Source organism: Lotus japonicus, chromosome 2 (genome assembly GCF_012489685.1).
Source record: "Lotus japonicus ecotype B-129 chromosome 2, LjGifu_v1.2".
Taxonomy (NCBI): domain Eukaryota; kingdom Viridiplantae; phylum Streptophyta; class Magnoliopsida; order Fabales; family Fabaceae; genus Lotus; species Lotus japonicus.
The window spans coordinates 61,371,424-61,393,707 of NC_080042.1; the positions used below are offsets into that span (position 1 = coordinate 61,371,424).

Below are 22,284 nucleotides of genomic sequence, written 5' to 3' on the forward strand. Positions count from 1 at the left end.
TCCCTCTCCTCATCTTGACAGGCTTTGAAGATAACCAACCTCGTTATCACCCATATCCTCAACCTGAACACCTTCCCTACTCGGAGAAACAAGAATGTCACCTTGTTCACCATGTTCAGCCTTGTGAGAAGGACTCACCAAAATCTCCACATGTGCTGCCTCTGCCTTTCGATCCTCAACCTGATGTGATAACACAAGCCCTATCGAGGTGGGCTCGCCCACACCATCACATACATCCGATGAGAAGATACACCCAACATGATCCCTCGTGGTAGGCTCTCCAAAACCAACCAATGATTCAAAAAAAATTACTATTACAAGCCAATGATTTTCTTAAAAAATTAATTAAGGAGAAATTTAATTTAAGTTTTATAAAGAATTATCAAAGTGAAAAGAACACACAAACACATAAAAATCTGCATAAGTGATGATTTTTTGGAAAATAAATGATTATTTAACTAAAAAAGCAATGACAAATGAGCCCATTAACATCCAAATAAACTTTCATGTTTTTCCAAGCTCCATTATAGTTGAAATAACCTTTACGGATTCTCCATTGTCCTTCACCTTGTCAATTACCTCCTCCCAATCGCGAGCAACGATCTTTGGAAATCGCAAAAAAAAAAAACGGAATCCTCATGGCCGAATCTATAAAACTTGAAGTGTTTGTAATAATCACCTCCTCATCCGACAAGAATAACACCAAGCGTTGAGGCTTCCCTTGAGGTTTCCACTTCCATGCATCTAGCCAAGGCTTTGGTTGACAAGCGACCTCCTTTGACCTCCAAGCATGCGAACAAGGCCGCAACAACGACGACAAGACAAAAGAGTCAAAAGAACCATCGATTGAGCGTTGACATTAGACCCTAACGAGGGAATCACGCTAGAGCAACTGATAATGGGTGACCACCCGCACAATTTCAGTCCAAAGAACCAATTGCCTTCAAAGCAGCCTTCCTGAGCACAGACCGAATCAAAACAAAACGAGATTCCGCCCAAACTTATCTTTCTCCATTAATGATTAAATGACAAGTTAACATTGAACTAAATTTATTCAATTTTAAAAGCCAAGAGCCTTAATTTTAGCAATGAAAGTATAGGCACCAAAATTACACATTCCTAAATCTATAGGGCCAAAAAAATTGTATTTAAGCCTAGTAAATAAATATTAACCAAAATCATAACCACGTCATATTAAGTAGGGTATAAGATATATAAAGTATACTACCTAGCCACACTTGTACCAGCATCAAGCATAATTTCAAATATGCCTTTTGCCTTATGAGAAGATTTTGGAGGGTTAACAAATTAAACCCATAAAAGGTTAAGCACAATAAAATATATAATATAAAATGCACAATATAAGCATAAATAGTATCATAATTCTTGAAGAAAAATAAAAAGAAGAAGCATTTGGTCCACCACCATCACCACCACCACAGCAGAGACAGCAGGGAAGGGACAAGAGAGAGGAGCATCCCCTCGCAAAGCCTTTACACGCAAAACAACAACAACAACAGCCACCACTGTTTCTAACTCTCAGGTGCTTGCTTTTTCTTCTACGCTTCTTCTTCTTCTTCAATTTCATTCAATTTTTTTCCCTTTTTAATGGGTCAATTTCTCGTTGTTTCTTCAATTTTTTGCCACCCCATTTTCCATTTTCTTCAATAAAAGCTTTGTGGAATCATTCTGTAATGGAAATGCCAGATCTTGATGGTGATTTAGGTTTTCCCTCTGAAAAGTTCCTAACTTTGCGATTTTGTGATGTTGGTGGGTTTGGGTTGTGAAATTCCGTGATACCCATTTCGTTGATTGGTTCTGGGTTTTCACGGTTTCCTGCAGTTGTGCCGGATCGGTGATTGGGAAAATCTTGGGAAGATTTTTGCCGGCACCTCGTGTTTGTTGTTTTTTTGGGAACCATTTCCTAGGTTTCGTTGTTTTCTAGGAGCAAATGAATTGAGCAAATTTGTTGTCTTTGGTTGCTGAGGGTTTTTTTTTTTGAATGATACAAGCACTTATGATTATGGGTTTGTTTTTGTTTTCTGTTTAAATCAGGTTCAGTACAAATACAATACAAAGGAGGCTCAATGCCACCAGTTTGTTATGCCTGATATTAGGTAAGTTTTTGAGTTTCTCTTCAACATGGTCAAATTATCATTTTCTCTTGTGTGTGAAGGAAATAATGGTTGCCATAGGAATCTGCATTATTGTGTCTTTTGTGCGTGTGCGCGTGTGTGTGTCTGTGTGATTTTTAGTCTTGAAGCTCGGTTTGTGTTTTTTTTACTCATGAGTTGTGTTTTGTAGGTTGGTGAAGGCTTGAAAATGGCGGACACTAATTCAGTTGAAGTGATTTTGGACTTTCTGAAGAAGAACCGGTTCACGCGAGCTGAAGCAGCTTTACGTGGTGAGCTCAATAACCGTTCTGATGTAAATGGGTTCCTTCAGAAGCTTACATTGGAAGACAAGGCGTTGTGTGATGCATCGCAGCATGACAAGGGGAAGCCTGTGGTAGAAAATCAAGGGTCGGGTTCTCGGGATACTGTTGAAGTTTCTAAAGAACTGATTGTGAAGGAAATAGAGTGTGGGACTGGTAGAAATGCTGCTGAAAGCAAATGGAAAAGTGCTACTCCCACTGAGGAAAGGAATAGATCTAATGAAGTGGTTGGGACGAGTGACAAGAACTTTGCTTTCTCAAAGAGTTCAGAGGCCGGTGTGTTTGATTTGAACTCATGGAAGATTAATCATAGCAACGGTCCTGTGGAGCCTTACCAAAATGATGGTGGAAGCAGGGCTAATAATACTTTGAAGGCTCCGATTTCTCAGCAAGCAAAAAATCAAATGAATGAAGCCCCTATTGCTGCTGCCAGTAATACAAAATCAGGGGAGGAAAATAATGTGCCTTGTGAAAAAAAATCCTTGTGGGTTGGGAGTACTGGTAGTAAAGCCTCCATGGAACCAACGTGTGACCTTATGCAAAACAAAGAATCTAGGGAACTTGACCGGCAGCTTAAATTTAGTAGTTCGTCTTTTAAAGAGAACTTGGCAGATAATGTCTTGTCAAGAACTGATGAGCTTTCTAGTTCATCTTCAGACTTGTGGAAAGATTGCTCAGTCAAGACTGTTTTCCCTTTCTCAAAGGGGGATATGTCTTCTAGCTATAATGGTTCAACTTATTCTGACAAAAAAGAGGAGAATAGAAAGACAGAAATCAGTGATGTTAGGGCATATATAAAAGAGCAGGTGGATGAAGTTGGTAGAGCTTTTTACTTGGGTAAGTTGCAAGGAAGTTCTGAACAGAAGGCGGTCGGTGGCTTAAGTTTTACTGTTGCCCCCGAGAAGCAGAGGGAAGAGTTTCCCAGGCTTCCTCCTGTAAAAATTAAGTCAGAAGATAAGCCCTTGACTATTAATTGGGGGGAGAAGTTAGAATCTGATGGACTCGCTGCAAAGCTTGCTGGTTCGGATAGTTCATTACTTATTGGATCATATCTGGATGTCCCTATTGGACAGGAAATCAAAACTGCAGGTTAGCTTATTGTACATTTTAATGAATTATTTAAATATAAGCACATGGTTTCAAATTTTCTTGTCATATTAATTGGCTGTTTCTTCTTTGGGCTTCAATTAACTGCTTCATTTGTTGGTTTATCATGATGATGATAGTTGTGTGCTCAGTGAGAATTTTCCTCTTTTTGGTCTGAGAATCCTGTTTTAGGAGTTTAATATGTTCCCATGTATGCTGGATGTTTCAAGTGTTGGTTCATTCATTGACAATTTGACACACTAATTCATTTTAATGCCAATTGTATTTTTGACATTTTGTTAAAATAAACACTGTTCCACATACCAGCTTTAACACTGAAATTGCTTTCATCTTCTTGACCTTGTTCTTTTCAGTTTGTCTGAAGTTAAAAAGGTTGGAATTTATGTCACTGACTTCAGTGAAACGGGTGTGTGTGTATATTTTAGTTCTCTTGAATGTTAATGTGATTTGAATCTTATTTCAAAGATAGTGTATGTGAAAAGGATTAATATCTTTATGTCAATGATTCCATTTTATTCAAGTTACTGGATCAAAGTGATTTAAATATTTATTTGTTTTTGTCTGTTGAATAGGCTACGGATTAGGTAAATGCTTTTGTTTGGCCTGTTTTCCCAGTAGGACTAACACCAGCAATTTGTGCATATTCAGAGACTCGTTTGTTATGATATATATTTGAGGACTTCTGTGATTGTTGTATTTGATTGGGGCAATGCTTTTGTTTGGCCTATTTTCCCAGTAGAACTGACACCAGCAATTTGTGCATATTCAGAGACTCTTATTGTTATGAAATATTCGAGGACATTTGTGGGTATTGTATTTGATTGGGTCAATGCTTTTGTTCAGCTTGTTTTCCAGTAGAACTAACTCCAGCAATCTGTGCATATTCAGAGACTCTTATTGTTATGATATATTCGAGGGATTTTGTGATCATTGTACTTAATTGTGCATACTTGTTCTGAAGACTCTGGCCTTGACTTTGATTTCTTTTGATACATGTTCTAGGTATGAGGAAGGCTACCGGGGGCAGTTGGCTGTCTGTAAGTCAAGGGATTGCAGAGGATACATCTGATCTTGTTTCAGGTTTTGCAACAGTTGGTGATGGGTTGAGTGAATCTGTTGATTATCCAAATGAATATTGGGATTCTGATGAATATGAAGATGACGATGACGTTGGGTACATGAGACAACCTATTGAGGATGAGGCCTGGTTTTTGGCACATGAAATTGATTACCCTAGTGATAATGAAAAGGGGACTGGGCATGGAAGTGTGCCAGATCCTCAGGAAAGAGGTCCAGCCAAAGATGAGGATGATGATCAATCTTTTGCTGAGGAGGACTCCTACTTTTCTGGAGAGCAATATCTTCAAGAAAAGACACATGTCACAGCTTCAAATGATCCCATTGGTCTAAAGGTTACTGAAATTTATGGAAGAACTAATGGTGATGATTTAATGGCTCAATATGATGGACAATTGATGGATGTAGAAGAACTGAATCTGATGCATGCAGAACCTGTCTGGCAGGGCTTTGTCACTCAGACAGATGATCTGATCATACTAGGAGATGAGAAAGTTCTGAATCATAGTGGAAGACCACGACTTGAGGACATGGAAGATGATCAACACGGTTCAGTTAGGTCAATTGGGGTTGGGATCAATAGCGATGCTGCTGACATTGGCAGTGAAGTGCATGGAAGTTTGGTTGGTGGTAGTAGTGAAGGGGATTTAGAATATTTCCGTGATCGCGATACTGCAATGGGGCGCTCCAAACACTCTCATCATGATTTGGATAAGAATTCTATGACCAAATCATTCAAAAATAAGAAGAAAAACGAAAAGAGTGAGTCTAAAAAATATGTCATTGGGGGTGATAAAGGTGTATGCTCGCAAATAAAAACACACATGGATGTCAACTTCTCATTCCCCCCATCTTTTAACGATGGCCAGATGAATCAGGCTGGCTCCAGTAAATCCTTGTGGTCAAATAATTGTCATGCAGATGAAACAGATGACTATATTAATACTTTTGTGGGATCTGATGATTGGAGGCGAAAGAGTAGTGATTCTTCACCTGTTAAAAGTTCGAGGGATGAGGATAATGCTAATGCAGTAAGATCCACAAACTCCTCCCCCACTACAGTATCAGATTATGGGTATGCTGATAAAGAGCATGTCAAGCTAGAAAAGGATGAAGAGGTTGGCATTGCAAGGGAAGATGATCTAGGTGCTGCATCACTAGAGGATGAAGAGGTTGCTGCTGTGCAAGAGCAGGTTAGGCAAATAAAGGCTCAGGAGGAGGAATTTGAAACCTTCAATCTAAAGATCGTGCACAGGAAAAACAGGCACGTCTTCAACATATAATTATGCTTTTTGTTTTAATTAATTTGCAGAGTATTTGAGGAAATTAGTATTTAGAAGTTCCCCCACCCCCTCTTATTTTTAATAGAAATTATAGGTTTTAAAACTACTGGAATTATTTGTTCAGTTTTGTGTAGCCCCTCCATTATGATATATACATATTTTCATTTTAGAACATCGATTCACTCTATCTATCCACTTATGAATAATAATATAGTAATTATTAATTCGTTGCCTATCTTTATAGTAATTTTTTAATCTTTAGACCCTTGGATGTCCACGCTAGCAAACCATAAGCAACATGTGTGAAACTTTTATTCTTGTTTATCTTGGAAAATAAGATCAAACTCGGATGATAGCAGTTCTAGTGTTTCATCTTTAATTTGTAAAATCTCCAATGGTCCATTGCTTTGTTAAAATACAAAACTGAGTATATTTAAGATTTATGATGAATAAAATGCACTATTTATCATTAGCTACACTGTGAACATATACTTGTGCCTTCGTGTAGGAGCCATCAGCCATGAAATAAGCAAATGTCAAAATGTCTGAAAAGTGATCATGGCTCCTTAGTTGATAATATACTAGATCATGTAATTGAGACTAATTCTTTTCTATTTATAGTTGCTTTGTCAAATGATGTCTTTCCTAAGATCAGGAGAGGGGTGAAAACTCGTAAATTGGAAGATCATAAGATGCTACGGAAATTGAACATTTATGTGTTCATGCATGATGCATGTGTGTGTGTGTCTATGTGAAAAAATATAAAATAAATAGGTAAAACACATTTAGTTGAACTTAAATTGGAACTTCATGAGGCACACGCGATTGATAAGATACTTTAATGTCTTTACAATACAACACAACAATCTAAAAGTAAAACATCACTTGTTTATTACAACACAACCAAAACAAAATAAATTAGATAAGAGGTAGTGGTCGAGAGGGGACCGACAGTAAAACAGAGAACTAAGAGCTGAGACCAGAGAGGGGCTTAATGGTGAAGATAAATCAGAACCAAACTACAAAGATGGTTGAGGCAAAAGCTGCGAACTTCGAATGAGTACCAGAAAAGCTTCAGGGCAGAGACAGAGTTGATGAACTTGAGACGTCAGGACTCAGGACTGGATCTCTCAAAGCTGCGAGCATCGTTGCGAAGTGTGAACCCATTGATGGTTGTGGTTGGGAGACTTGCACGAGCAAGGTTTCTTGGAGCCTAGCTTAGGGCTTTTATATTGAGGAAGAAGAAAGAATCACTGTGTAAAGAGCTTTGATTAGGAGTTGTTTTTGAACTGGTTAGGCCTTAAGGTGCGTTTCCAATTAAGATAGGTTCAAACTCAACCGGGTCGCAAAGTCTGACCTGAATATAAACTCCGCTAGGCTCGTAGCGTAGTACCCTGCACACAATCCTGTGGAAGATTGTTCGATCCCACAAAGCTTTGATTAGGAATTGTTTTTGAACTGGTTAGGCTTTAAGGTGTGTTTCCAATTAAGATAGGTTCAAACAAATTGGGGTTTTTCAACCGGGTCGTAAAGTCTGACCCGAATATAAACTCCGCTAGGATCGTAGCGTAGTACCCTGCACACAATCATGTGGAAGATCGTTCGATCCCACAAAGCTTTGGTCTTACACGCCACTCAGATAGGAAGTCATCAAGAAGCTTGTGGGATCGTGTGATCTTATGCTGGAGATCACAATCTTAACAAAAATGGCTGTGAATTCCTGAAGTTTTTTTATTCCTTAATTTTTATTTCATAAAATTTCAAGAAATGAATTAGCAACTGTACTTGAGACAATATTACATACAGGTCTCTTTCATGATAAATCTACCAAAGATATTATTGTACTAGTCAGATTTTTTCACCTCACTGAGATATTATATGCTGAATCACTGATGCATACATATTACAGAGCTTTTGAAATACTCGTGCATTTACCTGTCATAGTAGGTATTCTTGTCATTGTACCATGTTCTTTCCTTTTGGTCTTGATATAGTATCTGAACCTATGTATTGTTGCTCAGAACTGGCTTTGAGGAGGACAAGAATTTCCATGTTGTTTTAAATTCTGTATTAGCTGGGCGCTATCATGTCACTGAGTATCTGGGATCTGCTGCATTTAGCAAAGCTATACAAGCTCATGACCTGCATACAGGCATGGATGTTTGTGTTAAAATTATAAAGAACAACAAAGACTTCTTCGACCAAAGCCTTGATGAGATCAAGCTTCTCAAGTATGTCAATAAGCATGACCCTGGAGACAAGTATCACCTTCTGCGATTATATGACTATTTCTATTATAGAGTAAGTGATTCTGGACGTGCTATTTGATCCAGTTAATACTATTACAGTTTGCTTTTAATCATTTGTTGATATTGGCATATTTACATAGTTCTAGGTGCTTATTCCGTTTCTTGTAGTCTTACTATCAAGTTTCTAAACCATCTCTAATTTTCAATGCCCCTCCTCTGTGTCAACATGTTCACATTATCTTACATTATATATTGGCCTTTCAATTTTTTGGCTTATGAGCTCCTAATGTTACCAGTATACATTATGAAAGTAGTTTGATTTTTTTTCTCGAACCCAGAGCTTGTAGTGCAATATTAGGTGGTATCGGCCTATCTGGAAAGTTTTGACATTAACTTGATTACTTTACTAGTTTAAAGTTTTTAGAACATCACTTTAAATGATAGATGAGTAAATAAATATATGTTTATTTTGACTTGACTCAACTTTCATGTATGATCTTTAGAATTACCTATCTGACTTTACTAATCTTCATTCCTTTTCCTTGTTTCACTGCAGGAACATTTGTTAATAGTATGTGAACTACTTAAAGCCAACTTATATGAGTTTCATAAATTTAACAGAGAATCAGGGGGGGAAGTGTACTTTACAATGCCAAGATTGCAGGTTTGTGGTGTTCATTTTCTTTGTGATGTTTGCTTTTCTAGTTTACTATGCTGTGCTGTCAATATAAACTTTCCTCAATTTATTTTTTCAGTCAATTACCATTCAATGTTTAGAAGCACTTAAGTTTCTACACGGCCTTGGACTAATACATTGTGACTTGAAGCCGGAGAATATTTTGGTTAAAAGCTATAGCAGATGTGAGGTGAAAGTCATTGATCTTGGAAGTAGTTGTTTTGAGACAGATCACCTTTGCTCGTATGTTCAGTCCAGGTCATATCGTGCTCCTGAGGTTATTTTGGGACTTCCATATGACAAGAAGATTGATATCTGGTCCCTTGGATGCATCTTGGCAGAACTTTGTACTGGCAATGTAAGATCAAGAAATGGTGAATTTAACTTATTTCAAAGTGGCATTAAGTTTTTCAAACATTAACATGTAAAGATTCATATCAGATTTAAGGTTTCAAATGTTTTTTACTACATTAGGTCAAGGTATTTGACCTGAAATTCACCACTTAATCCTTTTTAAGCAATGACTATCTTGATGACTGCATATATTTGATGCTGAAAGATAATCGGATTTGCTGTGTTATATCATATTCTTATATAAACTTGCTGAAGTATCTTTTAGATGTGAAAATGATTTGATACATCAGGTACAGTAATTTTATTTATAGTTGTATGTTCTTTGCAGTTATACTATTATAATTATTTTTTGGGTGAAAGCTTTTAAGCTATTAAGGAGTTGCCTCTGTTCTATTAAACTGCTTTATTCTTTTTTGTTAAATAAATGCTTAATTTCTCTTTCATCAGTGATGCTCAACTAAGCATGTTGTAGGTCCTTTTCCAAAATGATTCACCTGCCACATTACTTGCTCGGGTGATTGGGATCATTGGTCCAATTGATCAAAGTTTGCTTGCAAAAGGACGGGATACATATAAGTACTTCACAAAAAATCATATGCTTTATGAACGGAATCAGGTGAGACACTGAGAATTTTATTTTCAAATTTCTTAGCTTATGAAACTATCCAAAGTCTTGTTGTATAATGTGAGATGTATCTTTTCATTTACATCTCTTCAAAACTGCTGAGAGCTTCCTAAAATTGCTAAATTGAGTATTTTTGTCATATATTTTTGCAAGACCGGCAAGTTACTTACTACATTCACTCACTCCACGAAATATCATAATTATTGCCTGTTAAAATAAAATTGTTTCCATTTCCTTACTTTCTTGAAATAGTTGATGATATGATGCTATTTATTAACATGCAGGAAAGCAACCGGTTAGAATACCTGATCCCAAAAAAGACATCATTGAGGCATAGATTGCCGATGGGTGACCAAGGCTTCATTGACTTTGTTAATCATTTGCTCGAGGTTAATCCGAAGAAGCGGCCTTCTGCATCTGAGGCCCTGAAGCACCCATGGTTATCATACCCTTATGAACCAATATCATCTTGAAGTTGTGGGGGGGTTTTCTCTTGGTGATAATGTCAATATTGCCCTAGTCGGTTCGGAACATCGCTGAAAGGGAAGGTGCCACCTTTGCATCCTTGCTGCTTTTCATTATCAATTTTAAGGATAACATGGAAAGTGTTCTTCCCCTTCATATTACTGCATAATCCATTGAAAGTTGCTTGGTTTTGTGGGTAATGGTTGTCTTTTCCTCCCCTGCATGATGATCAATGATGTAATTTAGAACATATGATGTAATGTTAGGCTGTTGATTTCTTTGCTTTGTTTGGTTAGAATCTTGGCTGTACATGATGTGGGATCAATTCTTTTAGTCTATTTAGTAGCATTTTCTGTAGTAGCTACTTTTCAGATTATGCATGGTGTTCATGCTAATGTTGGAAGTACCAGTTAAAGCAAGTTGGTGACACAAGACATGCTGAACACAGATGGGACTTGAGATGCAAATTTGAAGCAACTAAATTGTATCTTTGATGGTGTAATGGAGCATCATTTGGTTTATTGTAGTACTTTGGATATGGTAGCCAATGCGGTTTTGAAAAAAGTGTGGTCTGTGGGTGGCATCTTTGGCATGTGGTTACAAATTATTCGAGTGCCTCTTGGCAACAAGAATTTCTAGTTTTGCTTTTTCTCTCTTCTCTTGATTCTTTAATCAAGTTATTTTATGTTCTTGATTAACGTTATTTTCCATGTAAATATTATCTTCACTATTTCATATTTCATGTCTACTTGGTCATTGCACAATCATGGCAGACTTAAGGTGCATTTAGAACTTAATTAATCTAAACTACCAAAGCTCCATATTAGTGCACCAACAAAAACATTGTTAGCAGATAGTTTTTTTTTTGATAAGCATTGTTAGCAGATAGTTTGACAAGGGTTAATTCTGGGTGTTGCATGTGGAAAAAGTTGTTGGATAAAATAAAATTAACTTCCGTTTGCTAGGGGATATTCTTCGTACACCAAAATTGATTACAATTCTTTCAGAACTAGTTAACTATACTTGATTTATTTATTTATCTTTAATGGTTGATATTGACAATAACTTGAACTTGCCAATATAGACTCAATTAGTAGTCTTACCATTCGTTAACAAAATGCGAAGTTTTATTCTTGACGTTGTCTGTCTTCCCAAAATTATGATTCTCATACGAAATCACAGTACACTGCAAACTAGAATGCATACGGTAGGGTAATATAACTTGATAAGCTACCTTATTCTAGTTTGCGGTTGTCAGTTATTAAGGTAGTTTAATATAACTTGATAAGCTACCTTATTCTAATTTGCGGTAGTTAGTTATTTAGGCCCCGTTTGGAGTGAGTTTACTTTGTTATGGTTTTCAATTTAAAAAAAAACTAGCAACTTTGTAAATTTGCAAAAGTCATCCTTGTAGTAATACATCTTCTACCAATATTACCTCCACTTGTGGCGACCATTGTAGAATGCTGGTATCGATGGAGGGTGTTGTGTTAATAATGTATAGCAGCAGTGGTGGCATAGAATATTAAGTAGCAATGGCGATGGTGGTGAATGTTACTTGGTGGCAGCAGCGATGGGGTGGATGTTATCTGGTGGTATCGGTGATGATGGTGGTGGTGGCATGATGGTGGTGAATATTACCTGGTGGTCGTGATGAGTGTCGGGTGGATGATACGATGATGGATGATACTAGGTGAAGGAGGTGACGATGGTGGTAATGGAGGAGGAATCAGGTAGTGGTGGTAGTGTTGGACGGTGGAAGGTATTTATTGGTGGCAGTTGGCGTAGGTACCGGGTAGCAACGACCATGGAAAACATTTCTAATATTTTAATTTTAAAAACTGAAAATTTTAAAAATAAATAGTGACAAACATGTTCGTTTTTACTCTTTAAAACAGAAAAGAAAATAGTTTTCAATTAAGCACTTTTCAAAACACTTTAGTTCTTTTATTTGGATCGAGGAGTTTCCTCCGAAAGTACCTGGCTTGATGTATCAGCTCCCGAGTCAACTATTTTCTTGTTCTAAAAGGCCTTTCTGAACCCGGCCCAGTTCTACTTACCGGGTTCCGTTTTCAGCCTAAGCCATATCATCAGCTCCTCCCCGTGTATCCGGGTTTTTCACCTTTTCAAAATGGAGGCAAAACCACCGTCACCGACGGCAGAAACGGAGGCGCCGCCGTACGCCGGCGAAGCAAAACCATCTCTCTTCCCTGTCTTCCCTCCCACAAACTCCTCCTCTCTTCAAACCACTACTTCCACTTCGGCTTCTCAATGGCTCGCCAACTCCAGCTTCACCGCCGACATCTCCGCCATAAACGACGCCGTCGCATCCCAGCTCAGCCACGAAATCATCCAGTCGCCGCAACAATCTGATGACAACGACGACTACGATGACAATCGAGCTCAGGCGAAGCCCGCTTCTTCTTCCTACGCGATTCTGGAGTCTTCTGAATCCGATGGAGATGGAAGGCAGAGACAGAAGAAGGAGAAGAGGAAGAAGAAGAAGAAGCGGAAGCGCGATCGGTCCGTGGAGCGAGGCGGGTTTGACGGTTTTGGTTCGAGGAAGTCGCGTGTTCGAGCTTGGGCTGATTCGGAGGCTAACACCGTTAAAGATTATTACATTGATTCCCATGGCGATCGCGATAATCTGGCGTTCGGGTGCATCTACAGGTATTTTGGATTGAACGTTTGAGGTTTGAATTGAATTCAATGGTTCATTTCAATTGGCATGTGGTTATGTTAGTATTTTGGATTGTTATTGTGTAGATGAGTGTTGAATGATGAAGCTTATGGGTGCAAATTTCAGTTCTGTTAGGGATATATATATATGCATTTTTGTGCTCAGAACACAGGGCTAGAGGACCATTTTTTTTACTAGTGACTGTAGAGATAGGCTTGTGTTGAATTTTGATAATTTGGTTTTACTAATGATGCACCTAAATCAGTTAGTGTTAGAAACTGGTGACTTTTTAGTTCTTTGTTGGTATAGATTCACCAATTCGCTAATGCGTATTTGTGAAGAACTGATATTCTCATTATTGTTCGTCACCTAGGTAGCCGCTCAATGGGGATTGGGGAATGATGAGGGATTTTCTTTGGAGGTTTGACCGTTTGAGATTTACTTATTGCTTGAGTAGAGAAAGAAATAGGGATTAAGAAAGTAATCTAAATTTCATTGTTGTTCTCTTAAGATTTCAGAAGTTTAACAGCTAACCTGACGTGGTTCAAAAAGTAATATAGTTCCCATTGAATCTGACTTTTTATTCATACCTTAGAAGTCCATCCCCTCTGAATAAAGCTTCTGTTTTCCTGAGTATTTTATTTGTTTTGTTAGTAATGGATGATCTGATTCTTTATAAGTGCCATGCAGAATGGATGTTGCCCGGTACAGAGCATACAACCCCTTGAAGCTATCTGGGGTGCATGGTCCGGGCTTGTATTGGTGGAATCAGAGTGTTTCACTTGGGGAAAGAGATAGCGATGTTGACTCACTGAACAGTGAAATGAAGTCTGCTGGTCGATACTGGTCTGGAAAGTATATGGCTTTAGAACGACATAAAAACTTCAAGCGCACTCGTCTGGTTGCTCCAAAATCGTCTCCTCTTACAACTCAAGAAGAGTTCATACCCTTATCAGACGTTGGGACATCTCATGGAGCTGTTGATAATGACTCTGACTCTAAAATTTCTGCATCACTTGAAGAGTCTCTGGAGGATCAAATGCTAAACAAAACTAAGGAGTTCAACAAACTAACAAGGGAGCATCCCCATGATGAGAAAGTTTGGATAGCTTTTGCAGAGTTTCAAGATAGGGTTGCTGGGATGCAACGACAGAAAGGTGCTCGCTTGCAAACTCTCGAGAAGAAGATTAGCATTCTGGAGAAGGCAGTTGAGCTTAACCCTGAGAACGAAGATCTGTTGCTTTGCCTTTTGAAAGCTTATCAAACGAGAGACAGTTCAGATGTGCTAATTGGGAGATGGGAGAAGATACTTTTGCAACATTCTGGAAGTTACAAGTTATGGAGAGAATTTTTGCATGTTGTTCAGAGAAATTTCTCAAAATTTAAGGTTTCAGTGGTTAGGAAGATGTATGCACATGCTATTGAAGCTCTATCTGCTTCTTGCAGCAAGCACTATAGGCAGGTTCTCAATTTTTTTAAGCTTACGCTCTTTTATTTTGTGTGTGAAAGTGGTATTGTTATTTATTTTAAATTTATTATCATTTGCACAGTTGGTGCTATTTTCTATAAAAGGAATGATCAGATCACTTATTAGGATACATGATAATAGGACAGGGAAAGATAAATCAAAGTGAGTTATGTTGTTCACTGAGCAACCATTGCCTTCAATTTTTTTTTTCCTTCTGAGTGGTTTGAAGGTGAGGGCATTAACTAACAAAATCTTAAGTACTGTCATTTTTACCGATGAATCGAAAGAACAAACAAAGTTGAAGCATCCTTCTATTTTTGTTTACATTTTGGAGGTGTATAGTATAACTATAAACTACTTGCATTATATATCAGAAGTCAACAAGTTGATATCTTGATGTTACTTCACATAATGTGCATGAGTATTTTCAGGTAGTGATTTCATATTTCATGATAATGTTTTGGAGGATCCTGAATTTGTTTTAAAGTGGAAGAAATTTTTTGTTGTCAGCAGGTTCACCGAGCTGCTGATCCTTCTTCACCGGATCCTGTAATTGTTCAGCTAGAACTTGGTCTGGTGGATATATTTCTCAATCTTTGCAGATTTGAATGGCAAGCTGGTTATAGAGAATTGGCCACCGCTTTATTTCAGGCGGAAATCGAGTTTAGTTTGTTTTGTCCACCTTTGCAGCTCACAGAGCATAGTAAGCAAAGGCTGTTTGAGCATTTTTGGAACAGTGATGGTGCTAGAATTGGAGAAGAAGGGGCTCTTGGTTGGTCCACATGGTTGGAGAAAGAGGAGGAAACTAGGCAAAGAGTTCTCAAGGAGGAGCCCTCCCTTGAAAATGAAGGTGGTGGTTGGACTGGTTGGTCAGAACCATTGTCTGAAGATAAGGAGGCTATTGCCAATGTTGAAAATGAATCTGAGAATGATTTTGTTATGGAGGATAATCAAGATGAAGATGAAGGTAAAGATGTTGAGCCGGAAGTTGATACTGAAAATTTGCTGAATCTGCTTGGGATTGATGTCAACTCCGGGGATGGTGGTGAAGTTACTGAAGCTTCGACCTGGATCAAATGGTCAGCAGAAGAGTCTTCTAGAGATTGTGATCAATGGATGCCTGTTCGTAAGAAATCAGGTAGGATTTTCTCTCTCTGCATACCCAAGTATGTGTACATGCAGGACATAGGGGGTGTTATAGTCTTTCTTTGTTTGAATTGTGCTTAATTTTTGTTTAATTGCTTCTGATTGCTTTGCAATTTCGTTATAAACATGGTTCTCATAATTCAAGTATGTTGATTTACCTTGAACAGATACAACCTCTTCTACCAGTGAAGCAGAGAAAGAAGAGGATGAGCAACTTTTGAGAATCATATTGTATGAAGACGTGACTGAATATCTGTTCACCTTGAGCACAGAAGAGGCTCGGCTATCTTTAGTGTCCCAATTCATTGACTTCTATGGTGGGAAGATGTCTCACTTGTAAGTACCCTAATTTATATTACAAATTTACAACTAGTAGTGGGAATCAGATTTTGAAATCTAGGTTTAGTATATCCGAGTTAGGAGTCCCATGTGCTACTAATGGTAAATGTTTCAAAATATTTGATGTCTTTACTTTTCATATCTGATAGATATGCATGTTACGGGCCATGTGTATTGCTAGAGACACAAACATTATTAATGGGTTTGTCCTTTCTTGGTGGCTTATGGGGTTATGGCTTATTCTTATTTGTTTAATGTGTTGGTGCAATTTGTTTTGCCATATCTTTCTTTTGTAGGTTTTGTTCGAACAGTCCATCTTGGACTGAGAATGTCCTTAGCATGGAGGATCTACCAGATTCTATGCTAGAGAAGTTGAAATGCATCCATGAAGTCTTGACAAAAACAAAGAACAGTCCTGCTGGTTTCAATTTTGAATTCCCATCAGGCAGTTTATCAAGTAATGCTGATATTATGAAATTTGTACGGAATGCAGTCTTGCTTTGTTTAACTGTTTTTCCACGTAATCACATTTTGGAAGAAGCTGTTCTTATTTCTGAAGAGCTTTATGTTACAAAAATGAATTCTTCTAACTGTATGGCTACACCATGTCGAGCGTTGGCAAAGTCTCTCCTAAAAAGTGATCGACAGGTACTCATTTTCTCTCCTCTCCCTTTCTCACTCCTTTCTCTAATGCAAATAATTGTCTTTGTAATTTTAACTGCTTCCAATATGCTGATATTTAGAACAATCACTAGTAAAATTTTGTGGTGGATTTAAATTGATTTTTTCATTTATTAGTTTTTCAATTATCAGCATATTGGAAGCAGTTAAAATTTAAAAGTGAAAACATAATTATTTTACTTCAATTTTCTGTTAACTTTTAAGTATTTTTTCCGACTTGTGTTTGAATGAAATTATAAATGAAAACAATCCTCCCAATAAAGGTTGCCAACATAAATATATATAATATATATATATATATTTCTTTTATAATTGTTCAAATATTGAAATGGAGGTTCTCAAAGATGGATAAGAGGGCCAAAGGGAATAATTATGATCTGTCGGGATAATTTTACATGAGATTAGATTTTGTATTGGGTAGATATTCTTGGAGAACAAAAAAGATTATTATAATCTTACTGAAGACCACTAATATGTACGTGAAGAGCTCAAATATAGTGCAGTTGTACGGGTTTTAAAAGTAGGGAACAAGTGGCAGCGTGAGGACAAATTTTATGCATGAGCACAACACAGTTGAGGGATTTAGAACTAAATGGTTTCTTGTTGCTATTCTCTCATTATTAGGAAATGATTTGACAGCTATTTTTCATTGGAGTAACATTTTACATATGATGTAATTAGTCATATCGGTTCTTTGTTGTTGTAGTTCTTCGCAGAGTATTTCTGACTTTTTGTTTTTGTTATTTTAGGATGTATTGCTATGTGGTGTATACGCACAAAGAGAGGCTAATTATGGTAACATTGATCTTGCAAGAAAAGTGTTTGACATGGCACTGTTATCTGTGGAAGGGCTTCCTGTGGTATGTACTGTGTTTTCCTCTGTAATGGATTTTTATTTTTAATATTCATGAAATTTTCTTTGCTACCTCTTTTGGGGGCCATGTAAAACCTCACAACTCTCATGCTTTTAACGAGGATTCTTTGGTATGGCACTTGAATGGGATAAGATTAGGCATTGTGCATCTATTTGATTTAGAGCACCTGGCCATATGAATAGGGCAGATGAACTAACAAATTTGTTGAGGGATTGGGCAGCCTTGTTCATCGGATCACCTTTTTCTTGGTTTGGTTTTTGTTTTGGAGGATTACTTATCTTTGTTTTGAATTTGAATTTTTTCTCTCCTTAATAAATTTACTTTTTTAATCAAGCATGGATGATTATGATTGCTTTTGAGGAAACAAGAGTGACTATATTGTCCAGTGAAATATATGCAACAGAGGATGCTAACCTCCGAGGCATGAAGTTGAGGGAAAACATGCCCTGCATATATGTAGAGTATAGGGTTATTCATATGTGTGTATTAAAATTTGTAGCTATTCCTTATATCTACATAAATAGGTGGTGTGTTGATGAGTTGCCCCTTAAGATTTTATAATTTTATCTTGTAAATTTATTACTGGTTGTTTATATCAGTACAATATTCTGCCTGAGTTTTTATTCTTTTTCATAACTGTATTCATTAACTTTATGGAGTAGGAACTGCAATCCAGTGCTCCTCTTCTATATTTCTGGTATGCTGAGATGGAGCTTGAAAATAACTCTGGTGGTGATCGTGAACCTTCATATCGTGCAATACATGTATTATCTTGCTTGGGAAATGGCACAAAATACAACCCATTTAAAAGTCAAGCATCAAGTTTGCAAGTGCTTAGAGCACATCAAGGGTTTAAAGAAAGATTGAGAACAGTTCGATCATCTTGGGTTCGTGGTATGATAAATGACCACTCTGTTGCTCTAGTATGTTCGGCTGCATTGTTTGAAGAGCTAACTACCGGATGGGAAGCGGGCATTGAAGTATTGGATCAAGCTTTTGCAGCGGTGCTTCCAGGTTATGTGTCTTTAAAATTTGATTTTCTTCTAAGAAAACATAACAGCTATAAGACAAATGTGTTTGTGTTTTGAAATTCAAGTAGACATTCTGAATGTGTTTTTTCTAATATTTTCTTTACTCACTCTCCCCCCAAGAGTCTTCTTGTTTGTCACCAGTTGGCAACTGTAATCTAGATATCCAGAAATGAAGTCTTCAATGAATATTGAATATACTGTCATTTGTAAAGATTTAGAAAGTTTAGGTTTTTTCTCCTTTTTTTTTTGGTTTGGTGGGATTGCTTGGATTTTTTTGAGTAAAATAGTTAATAGGTAATTCAAGGCATTGATGATTTATGAAATAATTATAAATAGCATTCTACTTGATTTGATGGTTAATAGACTAAATTCAATGTATTCATATGGTTGATGTAATTTGGTATCTTTCCTATTACTATTACACATTTTGCAGACCTGTTGTGATATTAAGTTAACTATTACTCCCTCCGGTCTTAATTATAAGGTTCTCTACAGACAATTACGCTTATTAACATGTAATTAGGTTAATTTATGTATTGGTTTTTAATTTTTTTATATAATCTTCCACATTTACCCTTATTGAAAACAAAACTCCTTAATTGTTTTATTAATTGGATCCCACTATCTCTTTAATTGCAAGCTTGGTGGAGAAAAACTAGTGGGTTGTAATCAAGATTTTGGAATTGAAAAAGTAATAAATACAAGGGGTATATATGGAAAAGGATAATAAGTATTTCTGATATTTAGTAGGGGGTGTCTTATATTAAAAGACACCAAGTATTTTTTTAAATGGTCTTATAATTAGGATCTGAGGGAGTCTTCAATTTGGACTTTCTTTCCTCACCTTCCTGAATGGTTGATGCTAAGAAGTGATATCAGTTGTATCTTGATGCACTGATGCATGCCTATTTCTCCTAATGTCATATGATATCAGTCTGACGTATAAACATATTGAAAAACTTAAAATTTACATACATGTTTTAGTGACTTTGTTGAATGAAATTTAACATGAATGCAATTGGAAGATGGCACATAGTTAATACCAATTGCACTGGGCACACAAGAAGGTTGCAAGGAGCTTCGGTTCTGGTGTATCATGTAGAGGCTGTTTATCATGTGATTAGGGTCGATCTTTTCTATTGCATGCATCATAAGATTCAATATTGTTGATTTGGTTACTTATCATATTTATTTGAATGTTTGCAACATGCAGAAAGGAGAAGCATTAGTTATCAACTTGAATTTTTGTTTAACTACTTCATAAGGATACTTCGGAGACATCAGAGGCAATCAAGCCTGTTAAAAGTTTGGGAGTCCATCTCTCAGGGCCTCCAGATATATCCCTTCAGTCCAGAACTTCTAAAAGGTGTTGTGGAGGTTGGCCATTTTCACACAACATCTAATAGATTGCGGCGGATTCTAGATGACTGTTGTTACAAGTAAGATCCTTATCCATATAGGTTCATGATTTTGTCAAAGGAAATCACAGTTTTCTTCATAAGACTGGATTTTCAAGACAATAATGAAATCACAGTTTTCAGTGTTATAAGGTTTTGAACTTGTTTCTTGCCAGAGTCGGCAGACTTGAGTTTAATAATGTGTTAATTAACTTATTTTGGCTTCATAAATGTTTTTATCAAAATCTTCTTGAAAGCGGTTCTTAAAATAATTATAAACTGAACTTCGTGTATCTTCCAGTCGGCATTTTATGCAACTTTTAACTAGTATAAACTGAACTTTGGTTTCCCCTTTACTGTTCATTTTCAGGAAACCATCTGTACTTGTCTGGCTTTTTACATTATCATATGAGATGTCTAGAGGTGGCTCACACCACAGAATCCGTGGGTTGTTCGAAAGAGCACTGGGTAATGACAGGCTTTGCAGCTCAGTTGTACTGTGGCGTTGCTACCTTGTGTATGAATTGAACATTGCACATGATCCTTCTTCAGCTCGACGTGTTTTCTTCCGGGCTATCCATGCCTGCCCCTGGTGAGAACTTGTTTTATCCCCACCCCCAAAACACACAAAAAAGTGTCAAATCTTTCAGCTCATCAGGTTCTGGTCAACCAATACGCCTTAGCAACCTATTCACCTCACCTATCCTCAACATCTAGAAATAGGGTAGTAATTTACAAAATTGTCATATAAACATTCGACAATAAAAAGGAAATATTCCATTTGGTAACATTAACAGATGACAATTTGAACTATTCTAACATATTTGGTACTATTTTCCAAACTTACATGTGTATACGTATTTGGTACTATTGTAATTATTATTTACTACTATGATTTAATTTATTTATGTGAATGTGCATATCAGGTCAAAACGGCTATGGCTGGATGGCTTTCACCAGCTAAACTCTGTACTTACTGGAAAAGAGCTATCTGATCTACAGGAAGTTATGCGGGATAAGGAACTGAATCTGAGAACTGACATATATGAGATCCTTTTGCAGGAATCATGACCATTGTTCTCCTGCGCGGCCAGAATCCTATGCACTGCCTCTTTTCTTGATCTGGTGAGACCTAATGTAAGATTTTGATGGATGTTCGTGCAAGTCTCCACCATTGGTATAAATTTGTTGTTTTTATTAGCATAAGTTTATATGCATGGTGATAGCTTATGTAATCGATACAATTGTAGAAGTACTTGTAAATTCAAGGGCCATCCTTGGGCAGTGTATTTGAATGTGCTTAAGAGAATGTAAAAATCAACTTGAGGTGGTTAGTGTATATGTGCTAAAGAAAATGTAAAAATCAACTTGAGGTTGCTAAATTACGTTTGTTCAATGATGTCATTTGATTTCCTAACACTGCTGTGAGGTGACAGCTAGAAAAGTGCAGAACACTATAAACATACAATTAATATATACCCTTATTCATAAATTGTATTTTTATTTGAAAAAATGTAAATAATGGAAAAATAATTTGCTATTTATGAATATTAAGATACATTTATTACCTAAGAAGGCAGTTGCATGATGCAGAGCTTCGATATACTCCTATTGAGAAGTTATGTTTGTCTTTGTAGTTTGTATTATGCACATACCAAACTTTAGTAGTATTTGTTGCCCAAGGAAGTTAATGTGCTGTGCAAAATTGATATTATTAAGTCCTTGCTCAATAGGTCTGTTCTGAGAGGAAGGTTAATGAAATAGACGATCAAATTAAATGCCTTTGCCCTGAATTACATTCCTATGCAAGCTGTCAAATAGCAAGCAGTAACTGATTTCCTAGCTAGGCATCCCATGCCAGAAGTTGATGATCCTTGGATTGAGATAGGGACGCAAGCCTTCATGCATCTCAAGCCTTAGATGTTGGCCTTTGATGGTTCTTGAACACAATCTGGAGCAGGAGCTGGTATGATAGTTAAGGATCCAGAAATGCGTTCTTGGAAAATCACGCAATAATTTTCAGCCGATTGTTCTAATACTCAGGCAGAATACGAAGCACTTATATAATTCATAAATAATAATACTGAACAAAGTCTTCAATAAATATTAAATTAAAAATATAATCCTTTTTCTAAAAGGAAAGAAAGCCATCTTCGAAGATAAAATAATATGTCAACTAATTCATGTTTTTTTACTAAAGAACTATATAGCCTTGATTTTTCTTAGAGATACGTAAAACAGGGTATACCGCCAAACACCCAAAATCTAAAAAACATCTTGAATTAAAAAAAAATCAATAAAGTTACATAATAAAAATAAGGGTAAAGTCAAAAGAATTTCAAAACTACAAAATCTTGCACAGATAATCAGAGGTAACTATTTTGTAACGGACGTCGT

General features: G+C 36.8%; 2 protein-coding genes across 3 annotated transcripts; both read left to right on the top strand.

The window, feature by feature from the left end:
- Positions 1–1,387: 1,387 nt before the first annotated feature.
- LOC130738674 (uncharacterized) lies at positions 1,388–11,007 on the top strand. The gene is made up of 9 exons (XM_057590770.1): positions 1,388–1,543; positions 2,056–2,117; positions 2,305–3,523; positions 4,544–5,882; positions 7,923–8,202; positions 8,707–8,814; positions 8,906–9,184; positions 9,653–9,796; positions 10,090–11,007. The coding sequence occupies exons 3-9, from the start codon at positions 2,323–2,325 to the stop codon at positions 10,276–10,278; spliced, it is 3,540 nt and encodes a 1,179-aa protein (XP_057446753.1). The 5' UTR covers positions 1,388–1,543; positions 2,056–2,117; positions 2,305–2,322; the 3' UTR covers positions 10,279–11,007.
- A 1,221-nt stretch (positions 11,008–12,228) lies between these two features.
- On the top strand, positions 12,229–21,304 carry LOC130738675 (uncharacterized). Of its 2 annotated transcripts, none has more exons than XM_057590771.1 (10): positions 12,229–12,940; positions 13,641–14,412; positions 14,929–15,556; positions 15,732–15,900; positions 16,200–16,551; positions 17,334–17,444; positions 18,122–18,473; positions 19,704–19,929; positions 20,258–20,479; positions 20,814–21,304. In XM_057590771.1, the coding sequence occupies exons 1-10, from the start codon at positions 12,402–12,404 to the stop codon at positions 20,956–20,958; spliced, it is 3,516 nt and encodes a 1,171-aa protein (XP_057446754.1). In that variant the 5' UTR covers positions 12,229–12,401; the 3' UTR covers positions 20,959–21,304. The 2 variants fall into 2 exon arrangements, with proteins under 2 accessions (XP_057446754.1, XP_057446756.1); XM_057590773.1 differs by having other exon boundaries at positions 12,230–12,940; positions 14,932–15,556.
- Positions 21,305–22,284: the final 980 nt, after the last annotated feature.

What these genes read in the sequence shown, in the direction of transcription:
- LOC130738674 (XM_057590770.1), top strand. Translation starts at nt 2,323, where the DNA reads ATGGCGGACACTAATTCAGTTGAAGTGATTTTGGACTTTCTGAAGAAG. An exon ending in ACAGGAAATCAAAACTGCAG is followed by an intron (nt 3,524 to 4,543) that starts GTTAGCTTATTG and finishes TACATGTTCTAG; the next exon opens with GTATGAGGAAGGCTACCGGG. An exon ending in ATGACTATTTCTATTATAGA is followed by an intron (nt 8,203 to 8,706) that starts GTAAGTGATTCT and finishes GTTTCACTGCAG; the next exon opens with GAACATTTGTTAATAGTATG.
- LOC130738675 (XM_057590771.1), top strand. Translation starts at nt 12,402, where the DNA reads ATGGAGGCAAAACCACCGTCACCGACGGCAGAAACGGAGGCGCCGCCG. An exon ending in GCGTTCGGGTGCATCTACAG is followed by an intron (nt 12,941 to 13,640) that starts GTATTTTGGATT and finishes AGTGCCATGCAG; the next exon opens with AATGGATGTTGCCCGGTACA. An exon ending in GCCTGTTCGTAAGAAATCAG is followed by an intron (nt 15,557 to 15,731) that starts GTAGGATTTTCT and finishes TACCTTGAACAG; the next exon opens with ATACAACCTCTTCTACCAGT.